Source organism: Cervus elaphus, chromosome 27 (genome assembly GCF_910594005.1).
Source record: "Cervus elaphus chromosome 27, mCerEla1.1, whole genome shotgun sequence".
NCBI lineage: Eukaryota > Metazoa > Chordata > Mammalia > Artiodactyla > Cervidae > Cervus > Cervus elaphus.
Genome location: NC_057841.1, coordinates 24,345,875 through 24,363,146, shown reverse-complemented (window position 1 = coordinate 24,363,146; position 17,272 = coordinate 24,345,875). Strand labels below are relative to the sequence as shown.

At 46.3% G+C, this 17,272-nt stretch overlaps 1 protein-coding gene across 9 annotated transcripts in view; it reads left to right on the top strand.

Moving 5' to 3' along the window:
* The window catches only part of FHOD3 (formin homology 2 domain containing 3), a 502,620-nt gene that overhangs the window by 428,777 nt on the left and 56,571 nt on the right, over window positions 1–17,272 (top strand). For all 9 annotated transcript variants that reach the window (XM_043888946.1, XM_043888942.1, XM_043888941.1 and 6 more), the window contains one exon: window positions 3,810–4,690. In XM_043888946.1, coding sequence (XP_043744881.1) covers window positions 3,810–4,690 — 881 coding nt within the window. The remainder of the gene's footprint in view (window positions 1–3,809; window positions 4,691–17,272) is intronic.

The following is a 17,272-nucleotide window of genomic DNA, read 5'->3' as shown; positions in this document are numbered from 1 at the left end:
CATGGGACTTGCCAGGCAAGAATATTGGAGTGGGTTGCCGTTTCCTTCTCTAGGGGATCTCCAGGGCTCAAAACTGCATCTCCTACATTAACAGGTGAATTCTTTACCACTGAGACACCAGGGAAGCCCAATACCAATAGACTAAAGAAGTGAGTGTGTATACTGTAATACCTAAAGCAACTACTAGGAAAATTACATGAAGCAATGAACTCAAAACCACAATAAATAAGTCACATTGAAATTCTAAAAAATGTTCAGGCAATCCACCCAAGACCAAGAAAGGAGGAACAGACACTGAAACAAGGATCAAACAAAACAAATAAAACAGCACACTTAAGTCCTAACATATCGAGTGAAAGACAGAGATTTGAAGAGTGGATAAAAACACCAGTCAACTACGTGCTATCTATACAACACTCATATCAAATGTAATGACACAGGCAGATGGAAAGTTAAAAGCCGGGAAAAGATGTCATGCCAACATCAAACAAAGAAAAGCCGTATTAATGACTGTATTAATATCAGATGAAGTACACTTCAGAAAAAAGGAAATCTCTAGGGAGAAAGAAGCACCCTACATAATGATTTTATAAAAGACATGAATGAATGAAGAAAGGAAACTTGAAAGCCGGCATTTAAGATGTTACCTGATTATGCTCTTTGCCCTGTTGCCAAAATAAGAAATTGCCAACATTTCCCAATCAATGGAGAGAGTGAGGCGGTCTGTTGAGAGAGACTCAGTCACTTTATCTGCCACAGCTTCCTGGCTTCAAAGCAGTCTCCCTATTTACGGGACTGTTTGAGCAGCTGTAGTGATTTTCCCATCATGTCCTCAAATGCCACCTCCTGTCTCTTTGATGGTGGTTATCGTCAAAATGTATTTTGTTTGTGAAGCCAATCTCCAAGAGGACCCAAGACCTCCTTGTTCTGGTGTTAGGCGCTTGGTGAGCTTAGGCCACTGTTGAGCAGAGCATAGAGGACAAAACTACAGTGGAAAAATCAGAGCACTTGGGGGCCTTTGGGCTTCCCCAGTAAATGCCTCCTCAAAGGTGAAGGCACAGCCACAGAGACCAGTGTCCTCCCCCAGCCTGTTTGATCCAGCTCTTTGGAAGACAAAAAGCTCATGCTGCTCACGTCCTCGGCCTAGGTCTCCTGCCCCCTCCCCAGATGAGCAGCCACAGAGGCCCTTGGGTATCTGATGGGACTCACAGCCTGAAATGCCCACTGCACAGCCCTGCTGGACCTCAGGAAGCAAACTCAGAGGAATGACATCCCTGACCATTATCCATTCATCCACTCATCCTAGATGCTGGGGATACAACAGGGAACAAAACAGACCCAAACCCCTGCTCTTGTAGAGTTTACATTCCGAGGAAGAACACAATTTAACAAATAATTATAATCGTTCCAATAATGGGACAAAAGCAGCAATAAACTCAAAGAGAAAAGTGTGTGGAAGATCAGACAGTAAGACATGCTCGGGTAGAAAAAAAAGCAGGAAAAGATCATCAGCTGTGGGTGAGAGGGAGTTGTCCACAATTTTAAATAAGGTGGTCGGGGAAGATTTCACTGGAAAGATTTCACTATTTGAGCTAAAACCGAAAGGAAGTTGAGAAGCAAATTGTGTGATTAACTGGGTTTGCCCCAGCAGAGGCAAAGGTCCTGAGGCTGGATCACGTCACGCCTGGTGAGTTCTAGGAACGTCAGATCAGTGCTATTGCTGAAGAGGTTCGTGTGTGTGTATCTGGGGTGGCGGCAGTGGTGGAGGTGGTGGTAGGAGAGGGAGAAAAAAAAATTCAGGTGGGATCACACATGGATTGTGAACACTGACAGGTCACTGGCTTTTTGTCTCGGTGAAATGTGGCACCGTTGGAAGACTTAGAGCAGAAAGATAAGTTGGACATTGCAACACATCACGTGGCTCTGGGGTTGAGAACTCACTGTAGAAGGACAAGCGTGGACGCTGAGATCAGCTGGATGCTCCCCTGTTGGCAAGCAACCTCGCTAGTTCAGACTGGTGTTGTGGCAGGAGTAGTGATGAGAAAAGTGATTGGATTCTGGATGCAACGTGAAGATTTAACTAATAGGACTCTGCTGTGTGGGATGAAAGAACAGGATAAAAGTCAAGGATGACTCTGAGGCTTTTGGAATTGGCAGCAATTACATTGGATGGATGAAGGATGGGTGAAGTGGCTGCAACTGAAACCAGAAATGACTGCAGGAGAAGCGGGTTGGGTGAGTGGGTGGGACTGAGGAAGAAGATGGCATTTAAAGGCCTTGAGACTGGATGAGATGAAGGCTAGGAAAGGGAGTGTAGATGGAGAGAAGAGGTCCACAGACACTTAAAGGTTAAAGATAAGGAGGAACCAACACAGGAGACTGAGAAGGAGCAGCCAAAGAGAAGGCAGCAAGCCAGGTGAGTACAGTGTCCGGGAGGCCAAGTGGAGGATGTAAGTCAAGGATGAGGGGGTGACCTCTGCGTCTAGTGAGACAGGAAGGTCATAGGTCACCCAGAAAGGAGCATCTCTGAAATAGAGCAAAAACTTCATTAAACTGGGTTCAAGAGAGAATAAAGAGAGAAATTGGAAACAGCAAAACAACTCTTATACAATGCTTTATTTTTTGTTTGTTTTTTTAAACTTTTTATTTTGTATTGGGGTATAGCTGATTAACATTATGGTAGTTTCAGGTGAACCTCAAAGGGACTCAGCCATACATACACATGTATCCATTCTCCCCCAAACTCCCCTCCCATCCAGGCTGGCAGGTAAGTTTGAGTAGAGTTCCATGTGTTCTACAGTAGGTCCTTGTTGGTTATCCATTTTGAATATAGCAGTGTGTGTATGACTTTCCCAAACTTCCTAACTCTCCCTCCCCACCCCAGCTTTACTTTAAAAGAAAGGAGAAAATTTGGATTATAGCTGGAGGGATAAGTAGAATCAAGTGAGATTTTTTGTTTTCATTTAACAGGTAAAATTGTACTGTGTTTATATACCAGTAGGAAAACCTAGTGGGAGGAGCATGGGAGATGCAGGATGGAGAATCACTGGAGTGGATGAGTCCCACCAAGAGGACAGGTGATCAGTAGTCACAGGACAGACGTGGTCAGCGTTTAGGTGCAGGTGGGTGAGTAGAGGCAGAATGGAGGCCCTGGAAGAGCTCCGACTTTGTCTATTAAGTTTTTGAAACAGAAAGCAAGGCGAGGCTTGCAGAGGATGAGTTGAGTATGGAAGCCTAGAGGAAAGAGGAGGCGTCTGGAAAGCCATCTAGGAGAGGTCATGGATGGAGCTGCCAGGCAGCATTAAGGGTCTGCTGAAGACTGGTGGCCGTATGACCAGTGGTATGGTCTGTGCATTTCTCCAGACAGTTTGGCTTCACTGGTGTGGAGGTGGAGTAGGGGGAAAAAGGAGTGATTCTACAGCCTTTCCAGTACCTGCCGTGGGTGAGGGGGCATTTCCTTGCCTCTCTGTGTGTAGTTAGGGCAGTTGCCCTGAGTGGGTCCTGACCAGCTATCATGGGTGAGCAGAAAAGACGAGAACATTTTTTCCCATGAGCCTAGGCCAGGGCCACAAGCTGTGTCACACCTATGAGAGTATTGGGTCCCTAGAGTGAGCCATCGGCCCTTTGACACAGCATCTCTTTCTGATCAAGAGCATCTTGTCAACCACGACCACCTTCCTCTTCTATTGCTTTATTTCTGGGTCTTCCTGATTCCTCCTGTGTGAAATGCCCACATGTTGCCTGCTTGGTTCTCTCATGGCATTGAGACCGCTGTGATGTCCTCATTTTTTTCTCCTGTGTACTTTCAGGTTTGTGGTCCGCGGGTGTTCAGGATGCCGGTGTAAATGAGCAGTGTGGCGACATCCTCACCAGCAAACGGTTCATGCTGGACATGCTGTATGCCCATAACAGAAAGCCCGCGGATGACGAGGAGAAGGGGGAGGGTGAGGCCGCGAGGACCGCACAGGGGGCGGAGGCGGTAGCCAGCCTGGCCAGCCGGATATCCACCCTGCAGGCCAGTTCCCTGGCCCAGGATGAGAGTGTCAAGAGGGTGGACGTTGGCTGTCTGGACAACCGGGGCAGTGTGAAAGCCTTCGCGGAGAAATTCAACAGTGGGGACCTAGGGAGGGGATCCATCTCCCCTGACGCGGAGCCCAATGACAAGGTCACAGAGAAGGCCTCGGCTCAGCCCAAGACAGAATCCGACTACATCTGGGACCAGCTCATGGCCAATCCCAGGGAGCTCAGAATCCAGGACATGGATTTCACTGACCTGGGCGAGGAGGATGACATTGACGTCCTGGACGTGGACTTGGGTCACCGAGAGGCCCCAGGGCCGCCTCCCCCGCCCCCGCCCACCTTTCTGGGTCTGCCACCCCCACCCCCTCCGCCCCTGCTGGACGGCGTGCCTCCCCCTCCAGTCCCCGGTAATTTATTGGCTCCCCCTCCAGTATTCAATGCTCCTCAGGGCTTAGGGTGGCCCCAGGTACCCAGGGGTCAGCCAGCATTCACCAAGAAAAAGAAGACCATCCGTCTGTTCTGGAATGAAGTCCGGCCTTTTGAGTGGCCGTGTAAGAACAATGGCCGCTGCAGAGAATTCCTGTGGTCGAAACTGGAACCCATTAAGGTGGACACCTCCAAGCTGGAGCACCTGTTTGAGTCTAAATCGAAGGAACTGTCCGTCTCCAAGGTATCGCTTGCCTCCAGCATGCCTCTTCATTTGCTGCGTTACTTACAGATGTTAGGTAGAATGGAGAGTTTTGTTATACATAAAATGCCCTTTGTGTTGCTCTTAGTAATTGCTTAAAAAGGCAGTTGGTATAAAAATCTGACTTTTCATCCAGTACCCTGTGTCACACATTAGGTGTGAGCTAAATGAGTAAGGGACCTTTTGTTGCTAACAAAGCTAGCAACTTATTAACACCGATAGGCAAGTAGCTTTCCAAGAACCTAATAACCTAGAGGAATAAAAAAAAACGATGTTTACCCAGGGATTGTTGGCATAGCCTGACGGCAAATGATGACATTCTCTAGAGGAAAGTAGACTTGCTAATTTATCAAACACACTGAATTCATTCTGTGACTGTGTTTATTCATGCTCACATTTGTTGTTTATGGTTGATAGTGGTTTAAACCTCAGCTGTAAGACAGTAAGCTATGGGACATTTCTTCAGTTAATCCCCTGGCTGAGTCAGCTTGCTACCACTATCTGGATGCTTCTATGCAGTCATATAGTTAGCATCCTGTAAACGTTATACGTGTATCTAGATTTCTTATTTCTCATAGATGTTTGAGAACCCTGAGGGCATTGCTGGTGTAGTGTCTTTAAGAGAGATGTTCCATCTACTTTTATAAATGAAGACCTTTGTATATGAAGTTATTAGGCATCAAAGGTAAATTCATGACTAAGGAGCACTGCTGAAAAGGCGCGTGATACTGGATCACAGATTTTATTTCTGATGATTCACTGCATTATCAGGGTCTCCTTTACATATCTTAAAGAACTGGTCTAAAAAAATAACTCTTGAGATCCTGGGTATATTTCCGTTTTAAAACAGGTTTAAGACTGCCTTCTCAGGGCCCTGGAGCAAGAGAGAACACTTTATAAAGGCTAGTTTAGAGTAAACATGCCACAATTTACTATCGCGAATTAATTTCGGCTCCGTGGGTTGCTCCGTTTAGCATCATTTTGGGTGAGTATAAACTGAGTTGGGCTCCTTGATCTGCCAGCCGGGCTCCGATTTGGAGTCAAAGTGTGTGCAGTTTCCTCAGGCAGGAGTATCCTTTCAAGAAGGACCTGAGGATGGAGTTTGTGCCTGTCACCATGTGTGATACTGGTGATGTGTGATGCTGAAAGGCTAGGTCGGGAGCTCTAAAAGGTTAACTTCCAGTTAAAACCTGTACTGGGGCCGGGGGTGGGGCGGGAGAGATGGGTCTGAAACTACCTGCTGCTCTTCCCGAGTTGGCCTTTACCCTCGAGTTGATGTCTGCCCAGTTCCAGCAAGGATGTGAATCTGAACCATTTCCAGCCCCACCCCATCCCCAAGTCAGAATTCCAGCTTTTTCCTGTTTATGAATCCAGCTGCCAAGATTCAAAATAGAAAGCCATGCCAGCCAGTCCTGTCCCCCAGCTGGAAGTAGAACCCTCTTGTTCTCTCTAGAAAACAGTGCCACGGGAGGTGATATTGCTCTCGGTGTCTCTGTGTCCTGACTTCCAGGACTGGTCACGTGTGGTGATGAGCCACCCTTATGGCCCCTTCCGCTCTTACTGTCAGACCTGCCATTTGGGAGAAGGCTGGCCTGGCGTGGTTAAAAGAGCAGTTGGATCACCCAGGACGTGCCCTCGCTCCCACTGATCTGGTTGGCATGCCTCCTTCATCCCACTCCTTCCCACGTGAGCCCCTCTGGCTGCCTGGACCCTCCAGGCTTATCCTGGTTGCTCCTTAGCCTCAGAGGTTGCCGGCTCTTGACTTGGGGTTAAGGGGTTGAGGAATTAAAGAGTCCCAGTTGACAATGAAGGCACTTCTGACTTCATTTTTTATGAAAGAAATGGCAAAGTGAAAAGCTTCCTTGAGAAGACCCCGAACGGGTTCACCTCCCCCACTTCTTCTCTTGGCTCCACTGTGGTCAGTGATGGGAACCTGGTTGGCGCGCTCTCAGTGGCCCAGAGTTCAGTTCTTTCTTGAAGTAAGTGGTGACCTCTTGAAAACCTGTATTGCCCAGCTACAAAGGCTCACCTAGTTTTTATAAAGTGAGAGTGTAAGAGGGAAGTAGCATGTTGAAAAATTTACCTGATCCCAGAATGTCCTGCAATGGGACCCAGGAGCCCATTTTTGGGAGGCGGGGGGCAGCTAGGAAATGTGAGCAGAGACTAATTTGCAAATGTTACAAATGGCGAGGACGCAGATTGGAGAGTTGAATCTGTTATGTGGGCTAGTACAGCTATAACCAATTTCATGTTTGTTTCTAATTCTTGACTATGATGTTCATAAAACTTAGCTGTAAATAGCTACTTCCACATTCTGGCTCATGAGAAGTTTTTCATTAAGAACAATAGAGTGCATCGAAAATAAAATATGCTTCACAGGGCAGCACAGAGCAAAGGGAATCAGTTGTACTTTCCATCAGAAAACTTAGACCAGACCAGTGTTGTGGGGCATGGTGGTGACCATCTGAGTCATCCCCTAGGGACTCGTGTGCCAGATCCAAGGCTGGGGTGACCACCTCATGGCGATGATAAGAACAGACAGATGTGCTTTGTGATTTCCTTTCCAAATAGTGTCTAGAACTGGATCTACTTTTCTCTTTTGGCAGGCAATATACATACATACATATATATGTATATACTTACATATACATATGGGCTTCCATGGTGGCCCAAACAGTAAAAAATCTGCCTGTAGTGCAGGAGATGTGGGTCTGATCCCTGGGTGGTAAAGATTCCCTGGAAAAGGGAATGGTTACCCACTCCAGTATTCTTTTTTTTTTTTTCATTAATCAATAAATGTTTATTGAGCACCTACTGAATGTTAGAATCTACATGTTCTGAGGATACAGTTCTTTTTATTTTTCCATTTATTTTTATTAGTTGAAGGCTAATTACCTTACAATATTGTAGTGGTTTTTGCCATACACTGACATGAATTTACATGTATTCCCCATCCCGATCCCCCCTCCCACCTCCCTCTCCACCCGATCCCTCTGGGTCTTCCCAGTGCACCAACCCTGAGCACTTGTCTCATGCATCCAACCTGGGCTGGTGATCTGTTTCACCCTTGATAGTATACTTGTTTCAATGCTCTTCTCTCTGAACATCCCACCCTCGCCTTCTCCCACAGAGTCTAAAAGTCTGTTCTGTACATCTGTGTCTCTTTTTCTGTTTTGCATATAGGGTTATCATTACCATCTTTTTAAATTCCATATATATGCGTTAGTATACTGTATTGGTCTTTATCTTTCTGGCTTACTTCACTCTGTATAATGGGCTCCAGCTTCATCCATCTCATTAGGACTGATTCAAATGAATTCTTTTTAATGGCTGAGTAATATTCCATTGTGTGTATGTACCATAGCTTTCTTATCCGTTCGTCTGCTGATGGGCATCTAGGTTGCTTCCATGTCCTGGCTATTATAAACAGTGCTGCAATGAACATTGGGGTGCATGTGTCTCTTTCAGATCTGGTTTCCTCGGTGTGTATGCCCAGGAGTGGGATTGCTGGGTCGTATGGCAGTTCTATTTCCAGTTTTTTTAAGAAATCTCCACACTGTTCTCCACAGCGGCTGTACTAGTTTGCATTCCCACCAACAATGTAAGAGGGTTCCCTTTTCTCCACACCCTCTCCAGCATTTATTGCTTGTAGACTTTTGGATAGCAGCCATTCTGACTGGTGTGTAATGGTACCTCACTGAGGTTTTGATTTGCATTTCTCTGATAATGCCACTCCAGTATTCTTATCTGGAGACTATATGTATAGCTTTTTAATAAGGTAGCTTTAATTATGTGTTGCGGAGAAAGACAGAAATTTTGTGCTACATTTCATCACATTGTGTTTTTGCTGTTGGTCTAAGATGTGGAGAATGTCATAATACATGGTTAAAATGACCCCAGAGTTGGGTGTGAGGGCAGAAAACCCCTGGGGATGGGGAATTACCCTCCATGGTTTTGACATCATCCCGAGAAGCCCCAGGAAGTGGCCTTCCAAGCTGTATACCTCTAGGGCAGCCGAGTCCCTGTTCCTTCCAAAGGGCAGCTTTTACGTCCCCAGATCCAGACAGACCGCGGAAGGTGTGGAGCAGAAGAGGGGCCCAGAAGGAAGAAGGGACCTGGCTTCACCTTTGGGGACTCTTGGCTGTCTTATTCACCTGGGTTCGTTGCTTTACTGTGGGGAGGGGCCACTGGAATGGATTTGGAGACATTTGTTTGACTTTATTTACCTTGAAGTTTTGAACCATTTCATAAACTATTAGTAGTGACTTTTTAAGAAAATCCAGAGATGATTTATTTCGTCTGGGGTAAGCCCCAGCCTGAGTTGTTTTGAAAGGCTCCCCCGGGACTCAACCAAAGCTATGAACCATTGATTTAAAGTGAAAAATACAGCACCAGTGAGGGGGGCATTGCTCCCACCATCATTCTCCATGTTGACTTCACCCCTCCCCCACCCCTGTTTTATTCTCCAGAGAAGAGAAGAATATTTTCCTATCCTTTATGCAAATTCAGGTCATAAGGGAATGTTATTTTGTTTAACAGCACACTCAGAAAACCTGAATTCTGCCTGGAAATTCCAAGCCCAACTTTGGGACTTCATTGGGGTGATCACACACTGTAGTGTATCCAGGATGGTCCCCATGTATACTGGAGGTCCCAGGGGAATTATTAAGGTCATTCTCTTCACCTCTCAAAAGTCTCTCAGCTAGGGTACTGGATAAACTGCAATAACATTGGAAATATAACTGTTTGACAGTTGGCCTCTGCTGTAAAAACTCAAAGAGGCAATGTGGGAAATTAACATTTTTTTTTCTAAATTTAACAATAAGCAAGCCTGTTCTGGCCAGTTCCACAGAAATGTTATTCCTAACTAAACATTTTTCAGCTTTATTTAGGCTTCCCTGACAGCTCAGTTGGTAAAGAATCTACCTGCAATGCAGGAGACCCCAGTTCAATTTCTGGGTCGGGAAGATCCCCTGGAGAAGGGATAGGCTGCCCACTCCAGTATTCTTGGACTTCCCTGGTGGCTCAGCTGGTAAAGAATCCGCCTGCAATGCGGGAGACCTGGATTCGATCCCTGGGTTGGAAAGATCCCCTGGAAAAGGGAATGGCTACCCACTCCAGTATTCTGGCCTGGAGAATTCCATGGACTATGTAGTCCATGGGGTCTCAAAGAGTCGGACACGATTGAGCGATGTTCACTTTCATACTCTCTTTTGTGGCTTTTTTGCTGTTGTTCTGTCTTTTGTCTTCATGCTTTCCCACGTATATCTCCCTCATTACGGAACTTGGGAAAATTTCAAAGCAGTCACATCGTTATGACATCTGTATTGTGGCATCACTGTCATGGACGCTTTCTCAGCGGACAGTTTTGAAAATATCCTGTGGCGTCACCCTTTTGGCAGCTAGAGGGGAGCGAGGAGGAATGATTTCCCATTTCTAGAACTCGTGCCTCGCTGAGCTGGCCCTGGGGTCTGTGACAGTGATGCTGACAAGCACTTTGAGAGGTCGGTCGCCTTTCATGGAAATACTCTCAAACTTAGCAGTATTCTCCAAGACTCTGAGTTCTCTTAATAAATCATGTCCTTAGCCCAGTTTCTATTTTCAGTCACTGCGCCCTCTGGGATGATAAGTTCTGTGTGCTGAATATCCACTTTTTAAAACTGCATCCTTTACTGCTAGTAAAATTGCTCTTTAAAAACTCAAAGCGGTGATTCTCCATGGCAGCATTTCAGAAAACTTTGGAAGGCAAGCCCTGTCCACCTGCCTGGACTGCAAGCCTCCACGATCTTTGCCCAAGCTCTCCTCCCTACTCTACTTGCTTCATCCTCTCCCCCAGTGTGGAAGTTTGTGCCTTCACGGTGGCCCTTCTCTGGACCTTAGTCGTCTTTTTATCATGGCATGTCGTGGCAGAAGCCCAGGGGCTATGCACAGAGATGGAGCAGGGTTTTGTGTTTATTTCCAAGGACCACACCCATGATCTCGCTGCATGGGGTTAGCGATGGTGCAACGTATGCGGTGTCTTCAGGAGCCCACTGTGGTCCACCCCAGAGCCTCACAGAGCTCATTAACCCCCAAGTGTGGAAGGATGCTTTCTCAGTCACTGACAGCTCAGTTCCCAGGGCTGAGATGACCCTGGCGTCTGTTGGGCACCTCAGACTCCTTTTAGCATCGGTGAAAACTTCCTGCATTGTCTGTAGCTGTGGGGACATTATCCCACATCATTCATGAAAGTGACAAGATCAGACCTTGCTGCATCTTTGAATGGCAGGGGGCTGGGCAGGGGGATCCCTGTTTTTATATCCTAAGAAATGTTCTCTGATCCCTGCCTTTCATTTCCTATTTTTAAATTGTGTTGTTCTTTCTGAAAGAACAACTTTTTACTCACCCAACAATCCTGTCTCAAGCCTTAAGACTTTTTGCAAGTCTAAACTGGTGACTCTGGTCACACTCACATCTTTTAGACATCCGTGCCCCTGTGCCCACCCCTGATCAAGGAAGTCAGGACCTCTGAGATGGAACCCAGGCATCACTGTTGTTTAAAAATGCCCTGGGGATTCTCTTGTATCCCCCAAATTGTAAAGCACTGGCCTAAATAAATTACATTTCCTGGTTTTCCTTCAGAAAATGTCAGTAGGTTGATCAGACATGTTTCCTCCTCAGATAAATGATGTTGAGTTTCTCCCAGTCGGAGGTGGTAAGTTAATGTTTGCCCATTCTGCCCTCAGCCATGGAGGCAGCCAGGTCTCCTGGCCAAGAAGGAGACTGTCCTGTTCTTTTCTCCAGAATGCCCCTTTCCATTAGTCCTGGAGTCCAGTCTTTGGACTCAGAGGGAATTTAGTATGTGGCAATAACAGCAATTTTCTCCTCCTCGAAAACAGAAAGCAAGACATCCACTACCATCTCCTCTGCAAGGAGACCTTCAGAAGCACTCCAGATAACTCACTCACTAGATCTGCTTCTCACTCGGGGACTCCATATTCCTGGGGGTCTGTGCAGACTCTTGTGAGCACCCATGAGTTCATTTCAGGGAGCCCTGGGGGAGTTGCCCATGTCCCTGGGAAGCAGCCCTGGAGGCTAAATTGAGAACCAAGTCCCTGCACTGTCCCCTGGGGCTATCACTATTGGGGTGGGGACACTGCTCTGATCTGACACTCACGTGTACCTAGGTGCCTTTCATCAGTAAATGTAGTACATGCACTAGTTATGAAAAATGTGCATTGATAAACCATGTATTTTTAAAATGTAATGTCATTAGGTTAAAAATGATTTTTTAAAAAAGAGCCAATAGTGTAAAGAGCAAAAACACTATTTTCCAGGTATTGGCCTAAGTACTTTACATGTATCCATACCAATAATACTATTCTTTTTTTAAAAATTTTATTTATTCATTTATTTATGACCACGCTGGGTCTGCATTGCTTTGCTCGGGCTTTTGCTAGTTGCGGTGAGTAGGGTCCGCTCTTTGTTGCCTGGCTTCTCTTGTGGAACACAGGCCCTAGGTGCATGGACTTCAGTAGTTGTGGCTCACAAGCTTAGTTATTGCACGGCATGTAGGATCTTCCCGGACCAGGGATTGAACCCATGTCCCCTACATTGGCAGGCAGGCAGATTCTTTTACACCGCACCACCAGGGAAGTCTCAGTAATACTATTCTAATAGTCCTAGCAGACACTTCTGTCATGCTTGCCAGAGGCTGAGTGTTTCTCTCACTGATTTACATCCGTTGTCTTATTTCATCCTTCTAACAAATCCTGCGAGATTGGGTCCCAGATTGAACAGGAGGCACAGAGTGGGCAGTGACTTGCCCAGGCCGCCAGGCTGGGAATGGGTCAGACCCCAATTGACCCATCTGAGTGATTTGCTGCTCTGGATATTTTCAGTTACCCTTCAGAGCTCCTGTGATCCCCAGATTGCATTTTGTTTTGGCTACTTTCAAGTTCATGCTCTGGACACTTCTTCATTCTCTTCCCTTAGGGATTTTTAAAAATCTTGCCATTTTTTGAAAAAGACTCTTTCTCCTCAATGGTCTGTGTGCTTTGCTACTGCAGTTTCAAATTTCATTTGGTCTGTGATTTTGAGCAAGTCGGTGAACTTCTCTGAGCCTGTTTTTGATTAGGGGTGGGGTGTTGTGGAGAAACCAGGCCTGAGCCTGTATGCCTGACCTCCTAGGGTTGTTGAGTAGACCCAGGGCAACAGGGGAGAATGTACTTTTGTGCTGTGCTAACAGGTCTTCATATGCTATTGATTTTCTTATCCTTTGTCTCATGTGACTTTCCTGAGATTCCAGTGTGAGATTTTAAATAGCCTCTAAGTTTAAGGACTACTATTTAGCATCAAAGTCTTCCTTTCCACCTTTTCCTAACTGCTGCCTGAATGCTCACCCTTCTGTTTTCCAAAACTGAATGATTATGAGGGGAAGTGATGGTCTTACCCTCAGGATATTGAACAAAATCAGGTTGTGGTCACACATGGTGGTACCCTACCCCCGTAACCATTCAGAATCAAGTTTGGCACTTTACTTAGAAATTCTGAAAGACTTGTTCCTGGAAGCAACACTTTGTTGCATCCAAAAACCTGACGTGCTTGTCTCTTCTCTTTGAGGCCTCTGGTCATCCGTCTCAGCATCGGGATTGGTGTGGCCCCACAGTCCCCCGAGTGGACCTGAATATATGGTTTAACCATTCTAGAAAATCTTCCTGTTGTATGTGACTTTCTGCCCCTTGGAGTGGCTGAGTTTGCAGGGCCCAACCTCTTGGACTTGCTTGGTTTTAGAAAGCCCACTCCAACCCAGGGAGCTGACCACCAAGTGAATCTGGGCTCTACCGGGGCTGCAGAGAGAAGTCCCAGCCCTCATCCCAAGCCCTGGCAGTTAGCAATCCATGCTTAAATGGAGAATCCCCTCTGTGCTTCTCAGAAATTCTGTGACTCTTGTGGCCTTGGGTGCTGCCTGTTTGAAGCATCCTCTTGGAGGGGCTCACTTCTGCTTCCTGAAACTGGACCCTCAGCCCTCTTGAACAGCTTGGGGGAAAGGAGCTGAACTGCCTCGGTGAACTCCTTCCTGGCCCTTCTCTCTAAGAGGTCTCTGCTAGCCTTGACAGCATCTCTTTCCATAGAGGGTGACCTCCGTTTCTCCCCGTTTTGGCTGTTACATCCTCTCCCCCCTCCCTGCAGTCCTCTTGGCCAAGTCAAGAACAAACAAAACCCTACATTCCGTCCAAGCCTGAAGCATTTCTCCAGAGACAGTATTTCTGGGAGGGCAGCTCCTGGCATGTTGGAGTCTCCCTGAGAGTTGCTACTTTGAAGGAAGTTCTGGGTGTCGCCACCTCGTTCGGCTCAGAAGTTCAGCTTCACTAGGCTTTCTGGGAGCAAACCAGAGCCTGACCTCCTCCCAGAGTGCCCCCTGGCCCTTCAAGGAGCAAGTTCCTCTTTTACCTTGAGTACTTCTGGACTCAAGTACTGGGGGCAGTTGCATGTCTAGAGACATCCCCACCCTGGTTTCCCCACTCTAACTTACGGTAACTCTTTAGCTGGGCAGCTATCTCGCCCGAGAGACAGTTGTTCCAATTTTCATGTTCAGCACCCTCAAGTCCTGCATCCTGCACCTGGGACCCGACCCACAGCTACTCCATCAACATCCTTTTCTCCCTGTGAGTTCTTGAGCCCTGAGGGCACAGGTTTGGCTGATTGACCGTCTATCAAAGAACTGAGGGAGATACCCTTATTTCCTGTTGCCCCAGGATTGACCATTGCTTTCAGTGGCATCCTGGCCCCCTACATTTTTTGTTGGTCTTCATGAAAAATGTCCTCACTCAAGGAGTAGCCACCTAATAGTCACTCAGGAAATACTATTTAAGGAAATGAGATCTACAGTTGAAAAAAGGCAAAAAATATAATAAATAAGGGAAGATACCCTGCCAACCAACAAGAGACAGTTGAAGGACTGAGTTTGCTTTTCAGCCTCGTCTCCTGCCTTTGCCAGGGTTTGTCATGGATCATCACTGATAATGTCTTGGGACTCCAAAATCAGCAAAAGGGTCTCATGAGGTGTGGCATAACCTCACCATGATGACCCTTGGCCATTCTCACACAAGCCTGTATTCTTGCTTTCTGCTGTCTTTTTTTTTTTTTTTAAAGGAGAAAGATCTCAGTCAATCCAGTCTGTTATGATGTTAACCTACCATACTTGTTGTTTTTACTTAAAAGTTACTTTGGTTCCGTATTAGAATCAGGCTTTCATAATGGATTGTGGCTTATGGTCTTGCTGTCTTGTTGGAATGCCCTGGATCATTGTATAGACAGCTTTCTCTGTCCTATTATTCTATTCTATATTATCAATATAGCTGTTTAGTGCCAATGCCACACATTAATTATATCAGTTTTATAATAAGTTTTTATGGCTGGTTGGGTAGATATTATATATATATATATATATCTACTTATGGATCTTTTTACACATATATTCTTTCATAGTAACTTTAGAATATTTTAAAATTCCAAAAACATCTTCTTGGAATTTGACTAGCATCATCTTAAATATATGTGCTGTGCTGTGCTTAGTCACTCAGTCATGTCTGACTCTTTGTGACCTCATGGACTATAGCCCGCAGGCCCCTCTGTCCATGGGGATTCTCCAGGCAAGAATACTGGATTGGGTTGCTGTGCCCTCCTCCATGGGATCTCCCAACCCAGGGATCGAACCCAGGTCTCGTGCATTGCAGGTGGTTCTTTACCTGCATATATAATAAATATATGTTATTTGTGTATACATTTTATGAGGCGAGATAATGAACATCCTTTTAACACTGAGACTTCTTATTCAGGAACATGATGTTTCTTGTTTGCCCACATCTTCTTTTATTACTCTCAAGAAAATGTTGTCACTTCCTTCAAGTAGGTCCTGTATTGATATTTCCAGAGGTTTGGAGTTTTCTTTTCTTTTTTAATTAATTTATTTTTGTTGAAGGATGATTGCGTTACAGAATTTTGCTGTTTTCTGTCAAACCTCAACAAGAATCAGCCATAGGTGTACATATATCCCCTCCCTCCTGACCCACCCTCTCATCTCCCTCCCACCCCACCCCTCTAGGTTGATAACAGAGCCCCTGTTTGAGTTTCCTAGCGCTACAGCAAATTCCCATTGGCTGTCTATTTTACATATGGTAATGTAAGTTTCCATGTCACTGTCCATACATCTCACCCCCTCCTCCCCATGTCCATAAGTCTTGGCTGTGCTGGGTTTTGATGCTGTGCGGGCTCGTCTCTAGTTGTGGGGCACAGGCTTCTCCCTGTGGTGGCTTCTCTTGTCGAGGAGCATGGGCTCTAGGGAGAGCAGGCTTTACTAGTTGCGGCTCACAGGCTCTAGAGCGTGGGCTCCGTAGTGTGGCTCATGGGCTTAGTTGCTCTGAGGCATGTGGGATCTTCCTGGATCAGGGATCGAACCCGTGTCTCCTGCAGGTGGATTCTTTACCACTGAGCCACCAGGGAAGTCTGGTCTGGGGGTTTTGTTTCCTTGTTTGCATGTTGTTTTTCAGGATGTGTCTGGTCTTGTGTAAAATAACAAATCAACTTTCTGATCTCCTGCCTAGAAGTATCACCTCCTGTCATCCTCCCAACCCTGTTCCACCTTTACTGCATCACATCTTAGCCCTTCCTTTCCAGAAGCCTTTAGAAGGTCATTTAACCTTTCCTAACCTCCTTCACAAGGGACCCTGTCTTATATGCTTTATCTCCTCTTTTCATCATTTACCAATTTCCCATTTTTCTCATTTCAAACAATGGACAGTCACAGACTCTCCGATCAAAGAAGTACAATAAGAAAGCAAGTCTCTGAGAAGGACTCTTGGCAAGAATTAAGATGGTTGGGTTTGGGGTGAGAAGAGGATGGAAGCAGGAAGCCCATGGTGGCTGCCCTGGGAGGCCGGCGCCAGGGGTCAGGCTTGGGATGGAGGTAGCGGGAAGGAAGGCCAGGGCCCGAGAGACTTTATGGAACAGGATGGCTGACAGCTGCTCAGACATAGGACCAAGTAAAGGACATGGTGAAGGTCACTCTTGCTGATCTGGAGCTTGGAGGATTGAAATGGATCAGAATTGATAACGGCTAATCCCTAGATACCAACATGTGCTCCCGGGCACAGAGCACTTTGGCTTGTTCTTGCAGATGCTACTCTGGGTTGTTGTGAGGGGAGGAGACAGTTGGGCAAGCCTACATGACCCACCCCTCATCTCGGGCAGAGCGGCTGCCAAGGCACTTGAGGGGTCAGTGGCATCCAGCGGAGTCTGTTTCAGTTATGAAGAAGAGCATTTAAAATACCCACTTGTATAAAATCCAGAGAGTTAATAATTCAGCTTCAGATATGACTAATTCTTATTCCTTCCTTCTCAAAGTGGGTGGATGTGCTCTGAAAACATGTCGTCTGTAGAAACAGCTTCCCCATTATCTCAGGATGCCCAGAGGCTGGCTTCTTCTCGACTTATGAGAGCAGAGGGTGTCCATTGATGTGAACTGAGTTCTGCTGAGAATGAGGAAAAGGACATGTCAGGCTTAGAGCCACCCCCTGGGTCTGT